The 23,321-nt window shown below is 44.6% G+C and overlaps 1 protein-coding gene across 3 annotated transcripts in view; it reads left to right on the forward strand.

The window, feature by feature from the left end:
- The window catches only part of LOC138527196 (zinc finger protein 334-like), a 445,682-nt gene extending 423,012 nt beyond the window's left edge, over positions 1 to 22,670 (forward strand). The window contains exons 8-9 of one of the 3 annotated variants that reach the window (XM_069638318.1): positions 5,779 to 6,140; positions 21,816 to 22,670. In XM_069638318.1, coding sequence (XP_069494419.1) covers positions 5,779 to 6,140; positions 21,816 to 21,833 — 380 coding nt within the window. In that variant the 3' untranslated portion in view covers positions 21,834 to 22,670. Of the gene's footprint in view, positions 1 to 577; positions 5,653 to 5,778; positions 6,638 to 21,815 lie in introns of those variants that run through there. The other 2 variants (XM_069638311.1, XM_069638308.1) reach the window with 2 other exon arrangements.
- The last annotated feature ends 651 nt before the right edge of the window (positions 22,671 to 23,321 follow it).

The raw sequence follows: 23,321 nt of genomic DNA on the forward strand, positions 1-23,321 counted from the left end.
TCTTTTCCTTTAAACAACTTTTATATGTAGTTATGTTGTTTGTCTTAGGAGGGACCGTATATATGCCTTTTAATGGTGTTCGTCAGATGAAAATATTTTCTTTTTTTCACTGAGATGAAATTGTTGAATCAAATTGAGCTCATTCTATTTCACAAATGTCATTTGTATCCTTTTCAGTTCGATTCATGGTCTTATAGTGTGTGTGTGTGTGTGTGTGTGTGTGTGTGTGGGTTTTTTTGAGAGGGGTTGGTGAGATTTGATGGAAAAGAGTATAGACAGAATCTTCTGTCTCTCAGTTGTACTCTGAGTTGGGACCCACTAAGCCTTCATGTAACACAGACGCTGTGTTTCAGAAACATCTTTCAGTATAAACAAATACACTGAAGGTGGATTCTGAAGTCTCTGTTGATAAAGCAAATAAATGTATCAAGCTTGAATTTCTGCATTAAGAAAATGTCCCATTTTTTTAGCAAGCATGTCAGCTTTCACTGACTAGCAATCAGAATGTTAATCTTTTTTTATTTCCTTAATCCAGTTTGTGAAATTCAAATGACTGGATTTTCGTTTTCTCCAACAGGCAGTTGGTCGGCCAACAGAAATGTTGAAGAAGATGAAATTCTTGAACTAAACAGAATGTTTCAAACAAACTCCAAGGAGTGTCGTCTCCAAGACCATGATATGGGAATCCCCATCACAGGGGAAATCAGCATTAAAAGGGAGTTGGAAGAAACAGAATTTGGGCAAAACAAATTTATTGACTGTGGAAAAAGCTTACATCAATGGATAGACCCCATTATTGAGCTTGAAACGCACGTACGAGACAGCTCGCTGGCACACGAAATGTGTATGTCAATTGGCAACAACCAATCCAATTGGTCTGTTTATCAGAGAACTCATAGAGGAGAACTGCTGTATAAGTGTTCAGACTGTAAGAAAACCTTCTATGAAGAGTCCAAACTTATTGTACATCAGAGAACACATTTTGGTGAAAGAAAGTATCAGTGCAATGAGTGTGCAAAGCTCTTCAAAAACAAATACTGCCTCCTTAAACACTGGCGAATTCACACTGGGGAGAAGCCATATAAATGTACCAACTGTGAGAGAAGTTTTACTCAGGACTCTAGTCTAATTGTTCATCAGCGAACTCATAACGGAGAACGCCCTTATAAGTGTCCTGAGTGTGATAAGTGTTTCACTTGTAGCTCAAATCTAATTCGACATCGAAGAACCCACACAGGGCTGTCTTTCTCAAGAGCTCTCCAATGAGTGGCAGTAGACATTGGTTTAGAGGCTTATTTAAAATAGCACTGAAGAACCTTTTTGTGTGCTGTTTGACATAGAAAAGAAAACCTCAGATGTAATTCCTTTTGTTTCCTTTCTTATCCAGCTCAAAGGCCTGCAAGTGAAGAAGAAATTACAATATTGGCCATTCCATGTCCTACAACTTCCCATGGAAGTTGAACTCACCTTATTTTATGCCACTTTTTTATTCAGGGTTTGATTGCAAGCAGTGAATAAAAGCTCAGAAGAAGTGTATGCCAGTATATTATTTACATTGTCATTTATCAGTCTTCTGTCAACTGTCCGGTATCGTAGCCGCCAAAGATTGTTGACAATAAGATTTCAAAGAAAAGATACATTATTAGAGGGGCCTGTGAGAAGCGTCCTTTTTCAGTGTTAAATAATATATTACTAAGATATGTTGGACAAGTGAAGAATTGAATGTTGAAACGTAGGTTAATTGGGGCGGGTGAAATTATAAAAAGGTATTGATTGCTTTTCTAAAGAAGGTATTATATATTTTTTTTAAGTTACAAATACTGTCCTGATTCATTTTTCGAACACCTCTTTTGTGAAGTGGTTTAATCAGACATACATATTGGTTAATGCATGTTTGATTTGGACCATTATATACATGCTTTGAACAAATGTTATGTTTCCAAAACACTTTCATGAGAAATCAGAAAATGGTTAGGCAAGAGACATGACCAAATTAATGATTTGTTGCTTTTGGCAAGCATGCCTGTAGGCCTTAGGAATACATCGGGAAACCAGAAACAATTTGGGTACAGTGGGAGTACTTTAAAACAGCAAAGCTTGCGATGGCTGGCTGCCAACACTAAAAAGTACAGACTTGTGCGACGGAGGGAACTTTGGGAATTGTGGCAAGGAATGTTAAAGGTCAATTGTACAATGTAGAGGGAAAGAACGGCGAGTGAAGGTTAGTCTCAGAGAATACTTTTAGGTCAAATCCTCCATGCAAAGCAAACACTTCTTTTTGTTTCACTCGTTCTTTCCATCTTTCATTCTTACTTTGCAATACTCTGCTTGGTAGCTCCACTTTAGTGTCACACATAAGACATGGATCAAACATCAGCTGGTCACCACATTATGCGGTTTCTAATATTTGTTTGGGATCTGTTAAAACTAGAGGGGGATAACATAATGATCAGGCTGCAGAAGGAGAGCGTAATAGATAGTCAGGATAGCTCCTCCTTTGATTTAGTCCTTCTTCAAGGTTTCCTTACCCATGACCTAAGCAGTAACAACTAACATGATTTGTTCTCTTTAAGTTCCAGTATTATAGGCCAATAGAAAGTTTTTCTCTTTGAGATCCAGCAAAACCAAAAGCCAAAAGGAGGTTCATAGCTTTCAACAGCCTACAATTCCCAGGCCCCTTACTGGCAATCATTGGGGTTTTATGTCACTCCCTGTGTGGAGCGTTTACGATTCCCCTGCACTTCTTTCCAAATGTCCAGGATCCAATACTTCTCCTTGTCCAGTTTCTCTCTGAAATTCTGCTTCAGAGGTCCTACCCTTCCAATCAGCAAATCTTGGCAACCATGACAATGAGGCTAGAGGTCACCAATCCTATGCCCCCAAGTTCTCCAGGTGGTCTTTGGCTGGATGGCTGAATTGGAAGGCGGCACCTCTATTTCTAGCCTGGGTGTTTTCTGACAAACACCAAACCTCTCCTTCTATCTACCCTTCACACACCTCTGCAATGATATTGTTCATCAGGTATCCTCCTCTGCTTCTTTACCTCTTCAATTAGGTTCTTCCTTACCATGAACTGCTGTCACCATCTCTTCAACCTCCTCCCATCCACACTGGATCATCAGATGTGTAGTGTATCAGGGGTACCTCCCCTCTCTGGATCAGCCTGCCCAGGCCCCGCTCCCTCTTCTCCGCTTCTTTCAATCTCTCTCCCACCACCTGTTCTGTCAGCTCTCCCTCTGCGATTACCTCTCCACTCTTGCCACTTTACTTCTTACCAGGCCCCCACTGGGTGTTTCACCCCCTCCTTCTCACACCTCTCCTTCAGTTTCTCCTGCTGTCTCGCTATCTATTCTTTATACCTCTTTCCCCCTTCCCCTGGTGTCTCTCTTGCTGTTTAATCTCCTTTAGCTGGCTCTCCACCTCATCCTGTTCTTTCACCACCTCCTATTTTTCTAACACCACCTCCTGTTCACGCACCACCTCCTTCTTTAGATGTCTGTCCACCTCATCCTGTTCTTTCACCACTTCTCCCTCCTCTTTCTGTTATCTGTCTCTCATCACCATCTCCTGATCTGTCATCACCCCTCTCCTTTTCACTTCCACCTCCTCCTTTTCTTTGTTTCTCACCTCTTCCTCTCTTTTGCAAATCACCTTCTCTACTCTTCTTTCACTTCCTTTCCTTAATCCTCATCCAAACCAGCCTTCTCTCCTCACTTCCTGTCTCTTATAACATGCTCCTTCTAAGCACCTCTACTGTCTCCATATTCCCACACCTTTCTGCCAAACCCTGACGCTTTTTGTCAAGGCCCTGTCACTTCTCTGTGAGACCTCCCCTCTTCAGTATCTGTAATGTGTCTGGATAATAGTTTGTCATATGGGATTCGTTTATTTAAATTAAATTTACTGTTGGTGCTCTTCCTACTCTGTGGGTGCCTCTCCTTTACGGAATTCCGTGAACCAAGCTGACATCTAGGGCCCTCTCCATCTTTATTTTGGCACTCTCACATGCTTGCTATCAGGTTTGTGGAGCGGAGTTGTGCTCTTTGCAGGAATTCTATATTGGCAAGTTCCAGCGCTTGTAAATAGATTGTCCAGCACGCTGGGTTCAATATGGTAATCATTTGATTGGATGTTTTCTCCCCACAGGGTATTCTGTGGCACAGTAGTGCCTCTGTGGTCTGCCTGCTGCTCAAAAGTGTATTCACTTCTCTCCAGATTCCTTAAAGGGGCAATGCTAGTTGTTGGTGCAATTTGTCCATGCCCCAATCCTATGAAAGGGGTCTATCCCCTAGCTGCCCTGGGTCCTGCAACATGGAGCGGGTGGCGGTATCAGACCCTCATGAACACCCCATCCCTTACTCTGAGAGCCAGGCAGAGGCACTTCATCAAATACACCAGTGAGGCAAGGATGCCAAACAAAAGTGCTAAAGAGGTTGATATAGGACAAAAACAGCAGGGACAGGGGAAACTACGGGGAAACACAGAAACCTATGAACCAGGGCTAATGTTGGGGGGGGAGCAAATTCCTTTCCACTGGACATCAGCATAGGTTTGGGGGATATAATGTCAGAATGGGCCAAGGATGATTTCAGAATTTTTAAAGACTCTACAGCTCAGACTTGTTCACGGACAAAGGAATGAGGTGATAAATAAGAATGATTAATGAAACTCCAAATCCAACCTGGAAAGAGGAACCGTGGCATACATGTATGCAGGGTCCCGAAAGGGTAGAGCAGCAGAGAGAGACCGTGAAGAATAAGTGGATGGTGGTTGTAGTTTTTAAACATTCCTAAATGTCTTTATACACTGTTTGGGACTTGGAGGGATTCCAGGAGAGTAGGTTGCAACTTCCGGTACTCCTATTGTTTTATGGTGGCTTCTTGATTGTTAGCAAAGAAGAAAGGTGATCTTTACAGATTCCTGGCAGATGACCAGGGGAAAGCATAGCCTTGGTGTTACATGACTAGCCTATATGTAGGCTGGGAGGAGAGCTCAAAAACACAGGACATTGGTCTAGGTTGGTTGTGATACTGGTGGAGAGAAGTGCACGCAAATGAGGGTATTCTGGAAGCTTTCAGATTTGTGGTACATGTCTCTTCTACACTAAAGAAATGGCCTGCAGTGAGTGAGTGAGTGTGTGTGTCTCTCTACATTTGGCGAAGTTAAACCTTTGCAGTTCCCCCAGCTCATATTCTTATAGTGGACCATTAGTATACTCTTTTAAATAATAATGGCCAGAATGTGCAATATTGAACAAAATAAAGGATACGGGCTAGTGCTGTCTTTTTTTTTTTCAATTTCCAAAAGCTGATCAAAATCATATACCTGAATCGCTGTGGTAAACAAATGACATGAACTTCTGTTATAGTGAATGTAGGTGAGCACTGTTTCTTTAAAAAAACTGTCGCCCACTGGGCAATGGCCCTCGTACGCAACAGGATGAAATCTGATGGAAAGGGGAGCTTACCCAAAAAGGCTTTCTAGTGAAAGAACCTGGGAATATACACTAATGTGGGTAACTGAAATGAAAAATGTGAATACTCATATACTATGATATCCTACTAATTGGTTCTCCAGAAATTTCAGCAAGCAGAATGTATTCATTGTGTGGTGTACAAGGTTCATAGCTAATAAATGTGTGACATATTTGGACCCGGTTATCATTATTCCTCTATTTCAACCAACATGCCAACATGTGTGAGCTGTTTGCATTTTTACTCAATCTACGTTACATTTATGTATTGGTTTGTGAAGTCTGTGTGTCTCATTTTATTTCAGCAGGTGATCGTACAGTGAATGTTAATGCCGAAGAGGACGAATCCCTTAAAATCATGGGAATATCAGGAAAAGCCAATTTGACTGTTCCTCAGGGTCACACAACGGGATTTAGCTGCAGAGGGCAGAGCCTCATCAGACAGGACACAGAGCAAGTATGGCCCATGCAAAGCAATTCTGCTATTGGTGCAAACAACATCCAAACATCAATGGCGCCAATATTTCAGACAGAAGGCCAGATGGGGGTGATCTCCCATGCAAACAACGAATGCATCAACATGGTGAGCATCCAGTCCAATCTTCTCCCGCACCAGAGGCTTCTCAGAGAGGATATGCTCCCAAAGAATATGGATTGTGGGCAAAATGTAAGTATAAAGTCCAGAGTTACCGCAACCCAGATTCATCATTTGGGAGAAAGACAATATAAATGCAATGACTGTAAAAAATGCTTCTGGGCGAAATCCAGCTTAGTGGAACACAAGAGGATCCATACAGGGGAGAGGCCATACAAGTGCCCTGTTTGTGAAAGACGTTTCATCCAGGTCTCCAGTTTGATTGTTCACCAGCGGACGCATAATGGAGAGCGCCCATATAAGTGTCCAGAGTGTGAGAAATGCTTCACGTGCAGCTCGAATCTCCTGCGTCACCGCAGAACGCACATTGGACCACATCCAAGAGCTCTCCCATAAGTGGCACAAGAAGAAAATGCTAACGTTCAATGGTTGATCATGTTAAGTAAATTCATTATCTGTCCATAACTTTTATAATGTCAATTTGCCTGAAATGTGTTTGGTCAAGCTGTCCAGGGGATCAGAAAAAAGGTTCTATTACTTGATTAAAAAAGTTCCCAAAAAGTGAGTAATTCCAATTGAGGATTATTGTATGTATCTTTTCTATCTAATTTAAAAATGGCTAAAACAAAAGCAATTTACAGGCCAGCAGACATTCAGAAATTGAAGTCAGGTGTACAATTCAGAACTAAAAAAATCCTATTGCGAGGCATATGTTCAAAGCATTCTATGTTCAGGCATTTTACTTTCAACTGAATTTGGTGGGATTTCCATGCCATGCCAGGTTTATTTGTTTTAGAGCAGGCTCACATGGTTGTCTCTTCTCCACATAAATACCATGTTTTTAGCACTTTTTTCAACATAGTGTTTTCCATTGTTATTATGAAATAGTCATTTGATTCCAATAGAGGTTTACGATAATTAGTAGTCTTTTCTTCCATTTACTGTCCCTGATCAGCAGGTTTCTTGCAAACGTCTTATATCTTAATGCATTCCGCTATAGATTATAATGTGAGTTGACTCTTGAGGCGGCATTTAGCTATATTAGCTCTAAAGTTGATATAGAGCCCACTCTTGCTTCCCAGTGCTCTCTCTGCCTCCAAACTTACCACTGTCTCGGTACCTGATTCAAGAATAATTCCTTTTTCACAGCCCACTAAACTAAGCCCTAAATTCTGCTCTTGAGAAAGTCAGTTTTCTTCAGCTCTAGACCTTTTTCACACGTTCACGATTCTTCATTTCATATGTCATTAGGTGGACTTTAAAGACTACATAGGTTTTTTTTAAAAAGCTGTACCCTACAATTAATCCATATGTTACATGATTTAATTGCTTGAGGTATTTCTGTTGTGTCTGTTTCTGACATCTGTGGGGCACTTAACAAATTCTTGTTCCTAGTGCCAATCACAAAACAAGCCGGAAGATAGGAGCAGCTGAAATTGAAGACATACTGCGAATGCTACAGATTATATTTGCAGAGTTGATCCACCTCCAATGGTTCGCTACTTAGAACATACACAATACCCAGTCACACAAGTCTTGTTATTGAGTAACCCGTACTTATATTGAGAGACGGCCCATTCAGACCATAACACCTCTGATTCTATGTTCATTCATCGCCCGCTTTTTTTGTGGCATTTTTGCTGAACTAAAATAATCACATCTTTTATTTTTATTTGGGGGGGTCCCCCCAAAACCTCTTCCCCTATTATTTATTCCTCAGCCTACCCCTCATATGCCCTTACCCCCTCCCCCATATTATTCAATTTTTTGGGGGGGCAAAAATCTTTGACAAAAAAAGCAGCGGTAAAAAACAGGCGATGAATGAACGTCAGACCGTCAAATATCTGAAGAGTAGCACAATATATTGCTACCACAAACAGCTGAGAGTGGCTCTGGTGTAATAGAGACTCCATAAGAAGGTTTGGATAAATAGTAGCAGATTTTCACAGGCTTCAGTAAAGAAGATAAATGAACAGAGGACGCATTATAAGAGGTGAAGGCAACAGGAGATGTAGAGTGACGGGATGATGGCTCTGCTTTTTCATGGAGGCCTATGTCACATAATTTTAGTTTGCAATGTTATCTGCAGTTGGATGCTGTATGTTGAAACCAAACTCTATCACATTGTTGGTAAACTGAAGCTTCTTTACATTGGCAATACGCATTCCAGGACTTAAAAGTTGTCTTCAAGGTCCTCCTAATTCTCATGCCGAGCATTTAGGAATTACTCGGCTTTATGAATCTGAAGGTCAGGGCCATTTGCAACAGTACAACTCTTAGGTGAAATCTACATGCCCCAAAAAAATGTAATATCTATGTGTATTGTACTACAATTAGGGAAGGGCTAAAAAGTAGTTACCCTGTCCTCCCTTTGGTTTCAGAATTTTTTGTAGTACTGTTTTATTACTGTATTTAAGATTTGGGTGAGATTTTCGCTCTGGGGTGGTATCCAGAAAGAACACAGGTACGTGGCTTGCCACTTTTGAACTCATTTCAAAAGGTTTGATATAAAGTAAGACCTGATCACTCATACCATCAGTGGGAACTATCATGCCAAAATCACTGCTGTGTTTAGTATATTCATGTGTACGAAGTATGGTTTTCATTCAAATGTGAAGTTGGAAAGGAGGGACACACCTGTTACTTGTCAAAGTTCAGGAAAGGAGTTTTTTTCAACCCAAATTGAGAACTTGTTGTTGATGATGGGTCTAAATGAGCCATCAATGTTTTTAAATGAAAGAAGTACACATCCGCCATACTGTTTTTCTTGATCTTGCATCGCCAATACATCATTGCAAAGCTCCAGAATGTCAAGTCACAGTGTTAAAGCAGAATCAAAACAGAACCCACCTTGACTGCCTCTGGTTCATATATAAAGCTATCTTTATGTATGCCACATTGCAGGGAATAGTGATGACCATGACCTGTTGTTCTGCACTTTCCAAATAGTGCCTTTATACTACAAACCTTGAATGGCTAATAGTTGTCATTCCAATATAGTAATATGTTGTTCAGCAACTGTAAGATTCCTAAAATGCTACTGCATTACTTAGTTCTTCTGGGATAGAAAAGCGCTGTGCACAAGGCGAGAGCTGTCGGCTCCCATAATTTAAGGGATCTGAAAAGTTAGGTGTTGTGATAGCTATTGCAATCTCCAAAAATGCAAATGGTTTCATTACGCCACTTAAATGGAACTCCCTTTGTGAGCAGATGTGTCAGCGTAGTGGAAAGCTTGTAATGCTTTCATAAACGCAGGAGGTGGCCATGCATTATGCATTCTTTGTTTGGGCCATGGAAACCCTTTGCAGTGTAAGGATGTTGTCTAGGAAAACTACAGTAGCATGATGAAAAGCAAATTTGCTGATGTTTGCATATAATCCTTGTGACGGCTGTGAGTGTCACATGGTCTAACCTTTCCCACTGGGGCACTAAACAATTGGATAATGATCCTGGGTTTCATCTTCTTACCTACCTGGGATTCTCTGGTGGAGGGGGTGGTGAAGACAGGCACAAGATCAGTGAGAGCTAGACTGCTGTCAGGTGCAGGAGATCAGGCGAAGTCCAGCAACGTCCAGAGGAGAGCCCCATGAGCCTCTGATAGCTGAGACAGATTGAAGTGGGAAAACCACAAGGAACGTCATGGGTATTGGCTGCCAAAGGGGAATCAGACCACCATCCAGTGCAGGCAGGCTATGTGTGTAGGTGTCAAGGAAAGCTATTAGGAGGCACAGTAAAGAATAAAAAGTGGTACCTAGTGGCAGGGAGCTCTCTGTCGGGAAAACTGGAGGTTGAATGCATAGAGACTGGAGAGGTGGAGGAGAAAAGGAGTGGGCTACAGACAGAAGGTGGAGTAGAGTAGCTGGTTTGGTGGCAGGCTTAAAAAGACAAGTGGAGTGAGTAAAGGTAAAATAGAGCAGGTCAAACAAAGAAAATAGAGGTGGGCCCTCAGCAGTGACACAGTTGGAAGTGGAATGGGAAAGACAGGAGGTTGACTGCTTGTCTGCTGTGTCAAATCCTTAGATGTCACCTCTCCCCAAGGGGAGCCCCTTCCCATGAGGCCTCATTTAAAATACCCTCCTCTTCGTCACAGTAGTTGGCGAGAGTGGGAACCAAGTTTATCCCACAAAGAGAGATAGGAAACCAGGGTCAAAAACCCGAGCCAAAATAGTGGGAAACCAGAAGTCCAACATCCTCTTCCTCGTGGCAGTACTTGGCAGGAGAGGGAACCAAGCCTGCCAAGTTATCAGGACAGAGAAATACGGGTCTGAGATCTGCACCAAAATAAGAAGAAAAGAGATTCATTCAAAGTAATCTTCGTGGCAGTACCTGGCAGAAGAGTGAACCAGGTCTGCCAAACTAAAGAACCCTGAGAAAGGCCAGGGGAAGGGAGACATTCCCCCAAACCGCTGTCAAGTGCAATCAGAAGCCTGAGAAAGGCTAGGGGAAGGGAGACATTCCCCCAACTGTTGTGAACTACAATAAGATGCCTGAGGAAGGCCAGGGGTAGGGAGTCATTCCCCCTGGCGGTGCGTGTGTAGAAGAAAATACAGAGTAATTTTTCTGGTGTTTTAGATACAATAAAACTGGAGAATGGTAGGCATTCTCCAGAAACCCAATAATGAAGAAACAACTATGGGCAATAAGGAATATTGATGTGTTGACATTTCAACCTGGAATTTTGTTTTGTACCTTGGAAAGGGGTTGAGACCTGGGGAAGGGGATCATTCACTCAGGTAAAGATCCCACCTAACAATTAGAACTGTGATCCGCTGTCCAGAACAAGGAAGTCATTCCTCTAGACCAAGGAGATCAATCTATTACCTCTTTAGTTTAGTTGCAAATGTAAGGGACAGTAGTAGGCGTATTTGACAAAAGATGGTGGATTATTGATTTACACTGATATTCTGACTTAACGCTTAGGGTCTGTCTCATCATGAGTTGGGCCTTTGCCCTTAAATGCGGCGGTAATGCTATTATGCTATTACCACCAAATTTAAGGGTTAGCTCAATCATGAGCCGGGCAGTAAGTGGGAGTTTTACCTCCAGCTTTTTGTTGGAGGTTAAAATGTCCCCTTACCGCCTATTTTCAGCCGTTTTCAGTGCTATTGCCGCTGACGTAATTACCAGCAGCTGTAATAGTGCCCACCCCCACCCAATTGGGTCCAATGGACCCAATGGGCAATGAGAACTTACTGCTGTACCGCTACTTTTGATCTGGTGCTAATAGCGCCGGACCGAGTAGTGCTATTTGTGCTGGCGGTATTCTGGTGGGATTACCGCCAGGATACATACTACCAGACTCCTAATGAATCCCTTAGTATTTTAGTGGAGGTAGGGAAACCCCTCTTAGAGTTAGGGAAAGTTAGGTTTTGCTTTTATTTTCAGTACTATTAAAATTGTATGCCAACAAGCATGCCACCTCTGTGTCAGTCTCCTCCTTCTCCACCCTTAAACTGGGCAGAGTACAGTCCTGAAGTTCCCTGAAAGATAGGATAGAAACTAGGAAAGTGTGAGGAGGTGAAGGGAAAAAGTTGGAGGGTCAGACAAGGAAAAAAGTGCACAGAAATATCTGCAAGGAAGCAGAGGAGGAGTTGGGAATGAGAGAGAGTGCAGAGAAATAGTCATGAAGAAGTAAGGTAGGAGTAGAGAAGGAGTGAAGAGACGTGTCCATGAGGAGGTGGTGGAGGAGCAGAGAAGGATAGAAAGAATGAAGATGCAAAATACTTTAAGAAAGTGGGATTGTGGCAGATGGAGTAAGAAAGACACAGGGCCTTAAGGACAAGGATGAAAAGAGAAGACTATGAGTGGGTCAAAGACAGGGAACCCGAGAAAAGAAAGAGGAGGAGGAGAGAGAGAGAGAGAGAGAGAGAGAGAGAGAGAGAGAGAGAGAGAGAAAAAAAAAAGACTGTGCAGGAACCAAACAATGAATGCTTCTTGAAACAGGAACCAGTACACTGTAAACAATGGCACGAAGTACAACACTGAAACGCGACAAGGGAAGGGGCAGAGATTGCCTGCTGGAATCCAACAGTCAAACTCTGTACATAGGATTTACATAAAACACAAATGAAGACAAGAACAGAAATATCCAGGGAAAAGGAAGTCAAAGAGAGCAAGGTTCAGAACAGAGAACTGGAAGAAACGAAGGGCAGAAACCTAGTTTCGAAGGGATTGTGTCCTCCGACGTATTCCTTATCTTCGATAATACGTTTCTGGAAATTTCTTCTCTGTAGAGGGCGCTGCGCTGCGACGTCCGCCGAGTCGATGTCCCTCGACGGCCACCGTATCAGCGCCGACGTCACCATGCACATAAATAGCCACGCGCGGCGTCCGTTGCTCAGTTCCGTTTTTCTGCGCTTCGTGGGGCCTCGGAACATCATTGCTCAGTTCAGTCAGATAACTAATCTACATCTACTCGAAATATCCAACTCATTCTCGATGGCATCTTCATCGGAACCAACAATGCTGGGATACGGCTTCAAAGAATGTCGAGACTGCGGTAAAAAAATGTCGATAACGGATCCACACAGGATCTGCTTGTGGTGCTTGGGAGTCGAGCACCATTGTTCGGAGTGTGAGGACTGCATGTCCATGACGGCAAAAGCCTTGAAGGAGCGCAAGGGGAAGCTCAAGAGAGGTAAGTCAGTCAAAACCTCCTCGAAAGTTTCTTCGGCCGAGTCGAGGCATTCGTCTCCTCGCCGTCGAAAAAACATTCCCATTCTAGATCTCGAAGTAGCTCCCACCATTCGTCGAGATCAAGACACTCAAAGAAGAGACGTCGAAGATCCCCTTCCTCATCTTCTGTTTCCCCCGAAAGGGTCTCCTGCCCCACAAAACACAGCTCTCAGGCTGAGTGGGAGGAATTCAGGAAGAAAATGTTAAGCGTCTTCGAGAAAGCGGCCTCGTCCCCCTCAAAGACAGCTGAGGGTGATACCCCGGGTGAAAAACACAAAAAATCAAAATGCCGCGAGTCGCAGCACCCGGCGAAACATTCCACCCGAGAGTGCCACGGGCCATCGGGTAAGAAGGCACCGTCTTCAACGTCGTCGAAGATCCCTTCGACGTATGGTTCGGCGCCATCGACGCCGTTGTCGAAGGGTTCTTCGACGCATCGCTCGATCAACTCAACGCCATCGTCGACGCCGACATCGACGCCGATGAAAGAGAAGACCACGGGTACTCCACAGCCAATGGTGTACCGTCGTCGATGTCCTCGAGTAGGATCCCGATCCTCTCGAGTTCTTCGAGGCCTCTTCCGGTTTTCTCGACGCCCTTTTCGGCACCTTGGAAGCCTGTCACATCGGCGAGAACGACATCGACGTTTTCTCGCCTGATAATGATGAATTTGGCTCCTTCTTCCTTAGAAATGGGTTTTATACCATTTCAGAGGTCAGAGTACCCTGGATTATCTTCAATTTATGAAGAAGGGGAAGATTCTGACCAGGAAACCTTCGAGTTGCAGAGGACCACACTACCTGTTTCAGAGGATTTCACCTATGAGGAAAGAAGGTTGAAAGACCTACAGGAGTCATTACATGAGGCAAGTGGGCTGGACACTTCCCAGAAGTGGGTTTTGTTAAGCCAGACCCAGGGGAACATGCCAAAACACCCTATAGAACCCTGATGGCAAGAATTATTGAATTCATGGGTTGGTCTGCGCCTTCGCCTGTTTTTCAACAGGATGACCTGACAGACATATTAGACAAAGGTCCACAGGAGGATCCTGTGGTCCCCTTCCATACAGCTTTACAAAGAAAAATTGCATCTAACTGGGAAACTCCTGAAGTTATCCCTGCTGTCAATAAAAGATTATCAGCCAAGTATAGGGTAGCTGCTGCTGACCCTGAATACTTATCGAAACACCCGACTCCAGAGAGCCTGGTGGTCCAAGCGGCAACTTCATCAAGCAGCAGGACCGCTTACCCTACTGTCCCACAGGATAGAGATGACAAGAGATACGATTCTATGGCAAAGAAAGTCTTCTCTGCTTGTAGTATGGCGTTGAAGTCCATCAACGCCACCTGTACGCTCGCCAGGTTCAGTCACACACTGTGGGAGTGTGCTTCATCAGCGGCTGACTACATACCCGAAGGAGAGGAAAAGGAAGCCTTCCTTAACATTATTAAAGATGGCAAAGATGCCATGTGCGAGTCACTTCAAACTGGCATCGATTCCGCTGACAGTATCAGCAGGACCATGGCGGCAAGCAATCCGCAGGCATGCGTGGTTGCGAAAGTCTGGCTTTGCTCCAGATGTACAGGCCAGACTTTTGAATATGCCCTTTGACGGCTCTTCATTATTCGGAAAAAAGGCTGATGACAGTCTGGAAAAATTGCAGACACCTAAAGCAGCAGCAAAATCTTTAGGAGCTGCTATCCGCCAAACTCCTTTTCGCCCCTCAGGAACCTCTGGGAGAGGAAAGTCCTTTAGCTATTATTCCGCATTCGGGAAAGGCAGAGGACAGCCGGCTCAAAGAGGCCAAAGGAGACCCACCCGAGGTGGACGGGTCAAAGGTACTAAGGCTACAGCAGCAGCAGGTGCCTCTTTACCCTCGGCATCTGCATCAGCCGACCCCAAACCACTCTGAGGTCTTGCCACACAAGACACCTGTAGGGGGCAGGTTAACTCATCATCTGACGGAATGGCAGGCTATAACGTCAGATGCTTGGGCATTGGAGACAGTTGCCCACGGTTACTGCCTACCCTTTCTACACATCCCTCAGAGTCATCCACCGGGGAACAGCTCTCTAAAAGTTCCAGATCCGCTCCTCTTGCAGGAAATTATAGACCTGCTAGAGAAAGGTGCCATAGAACCGGTACCTGTAGCGGACAGGAACAAGGGCTGGTACTCCCCCTACTTTCTCATACCAAAGAAGGACGGAGGACTGAGACCCATCCTGGACTTACGAGAATTGAAAAAGTTCCTCAGGAAGGACAAGTTCAAGATGTTAACTCTCTCTCAGATCCTTCAGGCCCTCCAGCTCCAGGACTGGCTGGTATCTCTGGACCTTCAGGATGCTTATTTCCATGTGCCAATCCATCCCAAACACAGGAAATACCTGAGGTTCGCAATTGGCGACTCTCATTATCAATTTCGAGTTCTGCCATTTGGGCTGACCTCCGCCCCGAGGGTCTTCACCAAGCTAATGTCGGTAGTGGCTGCGAGTCTAAGGAGGGAAGGGATCCACGTCTACCCCTACCTGGACGTTTGGCTGATCAGGGCTGTATCTTCGGAACAAGCTCAGACCCAGCTAGATTATGTCTGCCACTTCCTTCACAAACTGGGCTTCTACCTCAATTTAAAGAAGTCACAGATGATACCATCACAGAGACTCCAGTTCATTGGAGCGGTCCTGGACACTCCCCTGGGAAAAGCCTCGCCACCAGAGGTGAGGGCTCAAGATATTCTGCAGATGGTCAACAAGTTTCAAAATGCCCAGCATCTCCCAGCCTTCGACTTTTTGAGGTTGCTAGGCCTCATGGCATCCTGCATCTTCCTTGTGCCAGAGGCTCGCCTGAGAATGAGTGAGATCTCTTCAGTGGGCACTGAGAACTCAGTGGTCGCAATTCTCAGGGAGAATGACAGATCTCCTCCGGATTCCGGACAAAGTAGCCCGCGACCTTCAATGGTGGGCCTATCCAGAGAACATCTTGAAAGGAGAACTGTTTTGGCAACCATGGCCGGAGATAACAGTAGTCACAGACGCCTCACTCACGGGGTGGGGAGCCCATGCCAACGACTTGACCATCAGCGGTCGTTGGTCTCCATCGGAGTCCAGACTACACATCAACCTAATGGAGCTGAGAGCGATCAGACTAGCGCTGAAAGCTTTCCTGCCATCAGTACAGGGGAGAATTGTCCTGATAATGACGGACAACACGGTGGCCATGCACTACCTCAACAAAAGAGGAGGCGTAGGGTCACTGCCACTGTGCAGAGAGGCAATGCAGCTCTGGTTTTGGGCAATTCGGGAAGGAATCTCTCTATCGGCAGTCCACCTAGCCGGAGAGAAGAACTTGACAGCGGACGCTCTGAGCAGGCAGAGTACAGTCTCCCATGAGTGGGAGCTAGCTCAGGAAGTCCTTCAAGAGATCTTCGCCCTTTGGGGAACCCCTCAGGTGGATCTGTTCGCCACAAGCATCAACAGGAAGTGCGATCTGTTCTGTTCAAGGGAATTTCCCCCGAGAGGAGCTCTAGGAGACGCGTTCGTAGTGGACTGGGAGTTTCCACTCCTTTACACGTTTCCACCAGTCCCTGTTATTCCTCAAATGATCAGGAGGTTGAGAAGATTCTGTAAAACCATGATCCTAATTGCCCCAGACTGGGCCAGGAGAACGTGGTACCCGGACCTTCTAGATATGTCCATCTGCCCTCCAATCCGTCTTCCGCTCAAAGAGAATCTTCTCTCGCAGAAGGGAGGTCAGGTTCTCCATCCAGACACCAGAACCCTCAACCTTCACGCTTGGCTTCTGAAAGGGTGAGGTACAAGGATTGGGATCTCCCTGATGACGTCATGGAGGTGTTGCTTTCGGCCAGAAGGCCAGCAACAAAGTCTTTATACCGCTGCCGTTGGAACAAATTTTGCAGCTGGTGTAGGGAAGAGAATATCGACCCTTTTTCATGTGGTACACCAACTGTGTTATCGTTTCTACTCTACTTGGCAAACTCAGGCCTTCAAGTTGGCACTGTAAAAGGCTATCTCGCAGCGCTTTCATTCTTCAAGCGCACTGCGGAGGAACCATCGTATTTCAAACTACCTCTAGTAATACAATTTCTCAAAGGATTAACTAATGTTTATCCTCCAAAACCATTCCAGGTTCCCTTATGGGACTTAAATTTAGTCTTAAACTTCCTAATTGGCACTCCATTTGAACCGCTTCACTCTTGTTCGCTGAGATTTCTCACGCTTAAAACTGTCCTATTGGTAGCACTAACATCTGCTAGGAGGGTGATCTCGCTACAAGCTCTCTCCTGTAAACCCCCACATACAATTTTCCACAAGGACAAAGTTGTCCTACAGGTGAAGCCTAATTTCCTCCCAAAGGTGGTTTCTGAATTTCATATTACTCAGAAAATTACCTTACCTTCGTTCTACCCTCCTCCCCATTCGGGGAAAGAGGAAGAAAGGATACATTGGCTGGACCCAAGGCGAGCTCTAAGCTTTTACATCAGCAGAATGGCTAGGATCAGGCAAGCAGACCAACTGTTTGTAGGATACTCCGGTCACAAGTTGGGACTACCCATAACAAAACAAACCATTTCCAGGTGGGTTATTTTGGCCATTCTGGAATGTTACAAACTGGCAAGGAAAGAGCCGCCCCAAAATCTTAGGGCTCATTCAACCAGGGGTATTGCAGCCTCTTCGGCTCTCCAAAGAGGGGTACTGGTCAGAGACATATGTGCGGCTGCCACATGGTCGTCCGCACATACATTCACAAAATTTTACAACCTGGATTCCTCCACTAGTCAAGAGACCAGATTTGGCAAGGCCGTATTACATTCGGGCCATCTCTAAAGGGATACATAACATTCTTACTCCCACCTCCAATTACATGCCACTGCTATGGCAGTCTATCAAAGATAAGGAATACATCGGAAGACACAATCCCTTCGAAGAACAAGTTACTTCTTACCTTATAACGTTCTTTCAACAGAATGTTCCTCCGACGTATTCCTTATCGCCCCTCCCATCCTTCCCCGCAGTAATACTTCCCTTGTGGTTGCAGCTTACGCTCCTTCAAGGTTAATAACCAATTCAGGCATGACTTTTCGTATGCTACAAAACGGAACTGAGCAACGGACGCTGCGCGTGGCTATTTATGTGCATGGTGACGTCGGCGCTGATACGGTGGTCGTCGAGGGACATCGACTCGGCGGACGTCGATGCGCAGCGCCCTCTACAGAGAAAAAAATTCTGAGACCAGCAAGCTGGAAACGTATTATCAAAGATAAGGAATATGTCGGAGGAACATCCCGTCGAAAGAGCGTTACAAGGTAAGAAGTAACTTGTTCATCTAAATGCAGGGAATGGCGACAGGAAACTGTAAACGGGAAACAAGAAAAGTAACTCAGGGCTGGAAAGATAAGAGAAAGCTAGCAGAGGGAAATTAAGGAAACAGTATACCTGAAGGGGATAACCAAAGGGGGAGGACTGAAGACTCAAGGAAAACAAGGACAGGAATCATGAACAGAGGGCTGCAGGCAAGGAAGAAAGCAAGGGAGCAGTAGCCAGGAAACAGAGGGCTTTAAATAAGATAGGGGGCTAGGGGGCTGTAGCCAGGAAACAGAGGGCTGCAAACAAGGAAGAGAGCAAGGGGGCTGTAGCCAGGGAACAGAGAGCTGCAAACAAGGAAGCAGGGCTGCTGTATGGAAGGCACAGAGGTGCAGGCAAAAGGTAGCGGAGAGAGGGCTGAGAAGCAGGGCAGAAAGGCAGGAAGTACAAGGCTCTGGAACAAGAGCAGGAACTGGAAGCCACAGGACACAGGTTTCCTTACCCATGACCTAAGCAGTAACAACTAACATGATTTGTTCTCTTTAAGTTCCAGTATTATAGGCCAATAGAAAGTTTTTCTCTTTGAGATCCAGCAAAACCAAAAGCCAAAAGGAGGTTCATAGCTTTCAACAGCCTACAATTCCCAGGCCCCTTACTGGCAATCATTGGGGTTTTATGTCACTCCCTGTGTGGAGCGTTTACGATTCCCCTGCACTTCTTTCCAAATGTCCAGGATCCAATACTTCTCCTTGTCCAGTTTCTCTCTGAAATTCTGCTTCAGAGGTCCTACCCTTCCAATCAGCAAATCTTGGCAACCATGACAATGAGGCTAGAGGTCACCAATCCTATGCCCCCAAGTTCTCCAGGTGGTCTTTGGCTGGATGGCTGAATTGGAAGGCGGCACCTCTATTTCTAGCCTGGGTGTTTTCTGACAAACACCAAACCTCTCCTTCTATCTACCCTTCACACACCTCTGCAATGATATTGTTCATCAGGTATCCTCCTCTGCTTCTTTACCTCTTCAATTAGGTTCTTCCTTACCATGAACTGCTGTCACCATCTCTTCAACCTCCTCCCATCCACACTGGATCATCAGATGTGTAGTGTATCAGGGGTACCTCCCCTCTCTGGATCAGCCTGCCCAGGCCCCGCTTCCTCTTCTCCGCTTCTTTCAATCTCTCTCCCACCACCTGTTCTGTCAGCTCTCCATCTGCGATTACCTCTCCACTCTTGCCACTTTACTTCTTACCAGGCCCCCACTGGGTGTTTCACCCCCTCCTTCTCACACCTCTCCTTCAGTTTCTCCTGCTGTCTCGCTATCTATTCTTTATACCTCTTTCCCCCTTCCCCTGGTGTCTCTCTTGCTGTTTAATCTCCTTTAGCTGGCTCTCCACCTCATCCTGTTCTTTCACCACCTCCTATTTTTCTAACACCACCTCCTGTTCACGCACCACCTCCTTCTTTAGATGTCTGTCCACCTCATCCTGTTCTTTCACCACTTCTCCCTCCTCTTTCTGTTATCTGTCTGTCTCATCACCATCTCCTGATCTGTCATCACCCCTCTCCTTTTCACTTCCACCTCCTCCTTTTCTTTGTTTCTCACCTCTTCCTCTCTTTTGCAAATCACCTTCTCTACTCTTCTTTCACTTCCTTTCCTTAATCCTCATCCAAACCAGCCTTCTCTCCTCACTTCCTGTCTCTTATAACATGCTCCTTCTAAGCACCTCTACTGTCTCCATATTCCCACACCTTTCTGCCAAACCCTGACGCTTTTTGTCAAGGCCCTGTCACTTCTCTGTGAGACCTCCCCTCTTCAGTATCTGTAATGTGTCTGGATAATAGTTTGTCATATGGGATTCGTTTATTTAAATTAAATCTACTGTTGGTGCTCTTCCTACTCTGTGGGTGCCTCTCCTTTACGGAATTCCGTGAACCAAGCTGACATCTAGGGCCCTCTCCATCTTTATTTTGGCACTCTCACATGCTTGCTATCAGGTTTGTGGAGCGGAGTTGTGCTCTTTGCAGGAATTCTATATTGGCAAGTTCCAGCGCTTGTAAATAGATTGTCCAGCACGCTGGGTTCAATATGGTAATCATTCGATTGGATGTTTTCTCCCCACAGGGTATTCTGTGGCACAGTAGTGCCTCTGTGGTCTGCCTGCTGCTCAAAAGTGTATTCACTTCTCTCCAGATTCCTTAAAGGGGCAATGCTAGTTGTTGGTGCAATTTGTCCATGCCCCAATCCTATGAAAGGGGTCTATCCCCTAGCTGCCCTGGGTCCTGCAACATGGAGCGGGTGGCGGTATCAGACCCTCATGAACACCCCATCCCTTACTCTGAGAGCCAGGCAGAGGCACTTCATCAAATACACCAGTGAGGCAAGGATGCCAAACAAAAGTGCTAAAGAGGTTGATATAGGACAAAAACAGCAGGGACAGGGGAAACTACGGGGAAACACAGAAACCTATGAACCAGGGCTAATGTTGGGGGGGGAGCAAATTCCTTTCCACTGGACATCAGCATAGGTTTGGGGGATATAATGTCAGAATGGGCCAAGGATGATTTCAGAATTTTTAAAGACTCTACAGCTCAGACTTGTTCACGGACAAAGGAATGAGGTGATAAATAAGAATGATTAATGAAACTCCAAATCCAACCTGGAAAGAGGAACCGTGGCATACATGTATGCAGGGTCCCGAAAGGGTAGAGCAGCAGAGAGAGACCGTGAAGAATAAGTGGATGGTGGTTGTAGTTTTTAAACATTCCGAAATGTCTTTATACACTGTTTGGGACTTGGAGGGATTCCAGGAGAGTAGGTTGCAACTTCCGGTACTCCTATTGTTTTATGGTGGCTTCTTGATTGTTAGCAAAGAAGAAAGGTGATCTTTACAGATTCCTGGCAGATGACCAGGGGAAAGCATAGCCTTGGTGTTACATGACTAGCCTATATGTAGGCTGGGAGGAGAGCTCAAAAACACAGGACATTGGTCTAGGTTGGTTGTGATACTGGTGGAGAGAAGTGCACGCAAATGAGGGTATTCTGGAAGCTTTCAGATTTGTGGTACATGTCTCTTCTACACTAAAGAAATGGCCTGCAGTGAGTGAGTGAGTGTGTGTGTCTCTCTACATTTGGCGAAGTTAAACCTTTGCAGTTCCCCCAGCTCATATTCTTATAGTGGACCATTAGTATACTCTTTTAAATAATAATGGCCAGAATGTGCAATATTGAACAAAATAAAGGATACGGGCTAGTGCTGTCTTTTTTTTTTTCAATTTCCAAAAGCTGATCAAAATCATATACCTGAATCGCTGTGGTAAACAAATGACATGAACTTCTGTTATAGTGAATGTAGGTGAGCACTGTTTCTTAAAAAAAACTGTCGCCCACTGGGCAATGGCCCTCGTACGCAACAGGATGAAATCTGATGGAAAGGGGAGCTTACCCAAAAAGGCTTTCTAATGAAAGAACCTGGGAATATACACTAATGTGGGTAACTGAAATGAAAAATGTGAATACTCATATACTATGATATCCTACTAATTGGTTCTCCAGAAATTTCAGCAAGCAGAATGTATTCATTGTGTGGTGTACAAGGTTCATAGCTAATAAATGTGTGACATATTTGGACCCGGTTATCATTATTCCTCTATTTCAACCAACATGCCAACATGTGTGAGCTGTTTGCATTTTTACTCAATCTACGTTACATTTATGTATTGGTTTGTGAAGTCTGTGTGTCTCATTTTATTTCAGCAGGTGATCGTACAGTGAATGTTAATGCCGAAGAGGACGGATCCCTTAAAATCATGGGAATATCAGGAAAAGCCAATTTGACTGTTCCTCAGGGTCACACAACGGGATTTAGCTGCAGAGGGCAGAGCCTCATCAGACAGGACACAGAGCAAGTATGGCCCATGCAAAGCAATTCTGCTAAAGGTGCAAACAACATCCAAACATCAATGGCGCCAATATTTCAGACAGAAGGCCAGATGGGGGTGATCTCCCATGCAAACAACGAATGCATCAACATGGTGAGCATCCAGTCCAATCTTCTCCCGCACCAGAGGCTTCTCAGAGAGGATATGCTCCCAAAGAATATGGATTGTGGGCAAAATGTAAGTATAAAGTCCAGAGTTACCGCAACCCAGATTCATCATTTGGGAGAAAGACAATATAAATGCAATGACTGTAAAAAATGCTTCTGGGCGAAATCCAGTTTAGTGGAACACAAGAGGATCCATACAGGGGAGAGGCCATACAAGTGCCCTGTTTGTGAAAGACGTTTCATCCAGGTCTCCAGTTTGATTGTTCACCAGCGGGCGCATAATGGAGAGCGCCCATATAAGTGTCCAGAGTGTGAGAAATGCTTCACGTGCAGCTCGAATCTCCAGCGTCACCGCAGAACGCACATTGGACCACATCCAAGAGCTCTCCCATAAGTGGCACAAGAAGAAAATGCTAACGTTCAATGGTTGATCATGTTAAGTAAATACATTATCTGTCCATAACTTTTATAATGTCAATTTGCCTGAAATGTGTTTGGTCAAGCTGTCCAGGGGATCAGAAAAAAGGTTCTATTACTTGATTAAAAAAGTTCCCAAAAAGTGAGTAATTCCAATTGAGGATTATTGTATGTATCTTTTCTATCTAATTTAAAAATGGCTAAAACAAAAGCAATTTACAAGCCAGCAGACATTCAGAAATTGAAGTCAGGTGTACAATTCAGAACTAAAAAAATCCTATTGCGAGGCATATGTTCAAAGCATTCTATGTTCAGGCATTTTACTTTCAACTGAATTTGGTGGGATTTCCATGCCATGCCAGGTTTATCTGTTTTAGAGCAGGCTCACATGGTTGTCTCTTCTCCACATAAATATCATGTTTTTAGCACTTTTTTCAACATAGTGTTTTCCATTGTTATTATGAAATAGTCATTTGATTCCAATAGAGGTTTACGATAATTAGTAGTCTTTTCTTCCATTTACTGTCCCTGATCAGCAGGTTTCTTGCAAACGTCTTATATCTTAATGCATTCCGCTATAGATTATAATGTGAGTTGACTCTTGAGGCGGCATTTAGCTATATTAGCTCTAAAGTTGATATAGAGCCCACTCTTGCTTCCCAGTGCTCTCTCTGCCTCCAAACTTACCACTGTCTCGGTGCCTGATTCAAGAATAATTCCTTTTTCACAGCCCACTAAACTAAGCCCTAAATTCTGCTCTTGAGAAAGTCAGTTTTCTTCAGCTCTAGACCTTTTTC

The sequence above is a fragment of the Ambystoma mexicanum genome, chromosome 1q (assembly GCF_040938575.1).
Source record: "Ambystoma mexicanum isolate Mex_15411 chromosome 1q, UKY_AmexF1_1, whole genome shotgun sequence".
Lineage (NCBI taxonomy): Eukaryota > Metazoa > Chordata > Amphibia > Caudata > Ambystomatidae > Ambystoma > Ambystoma mexicanum.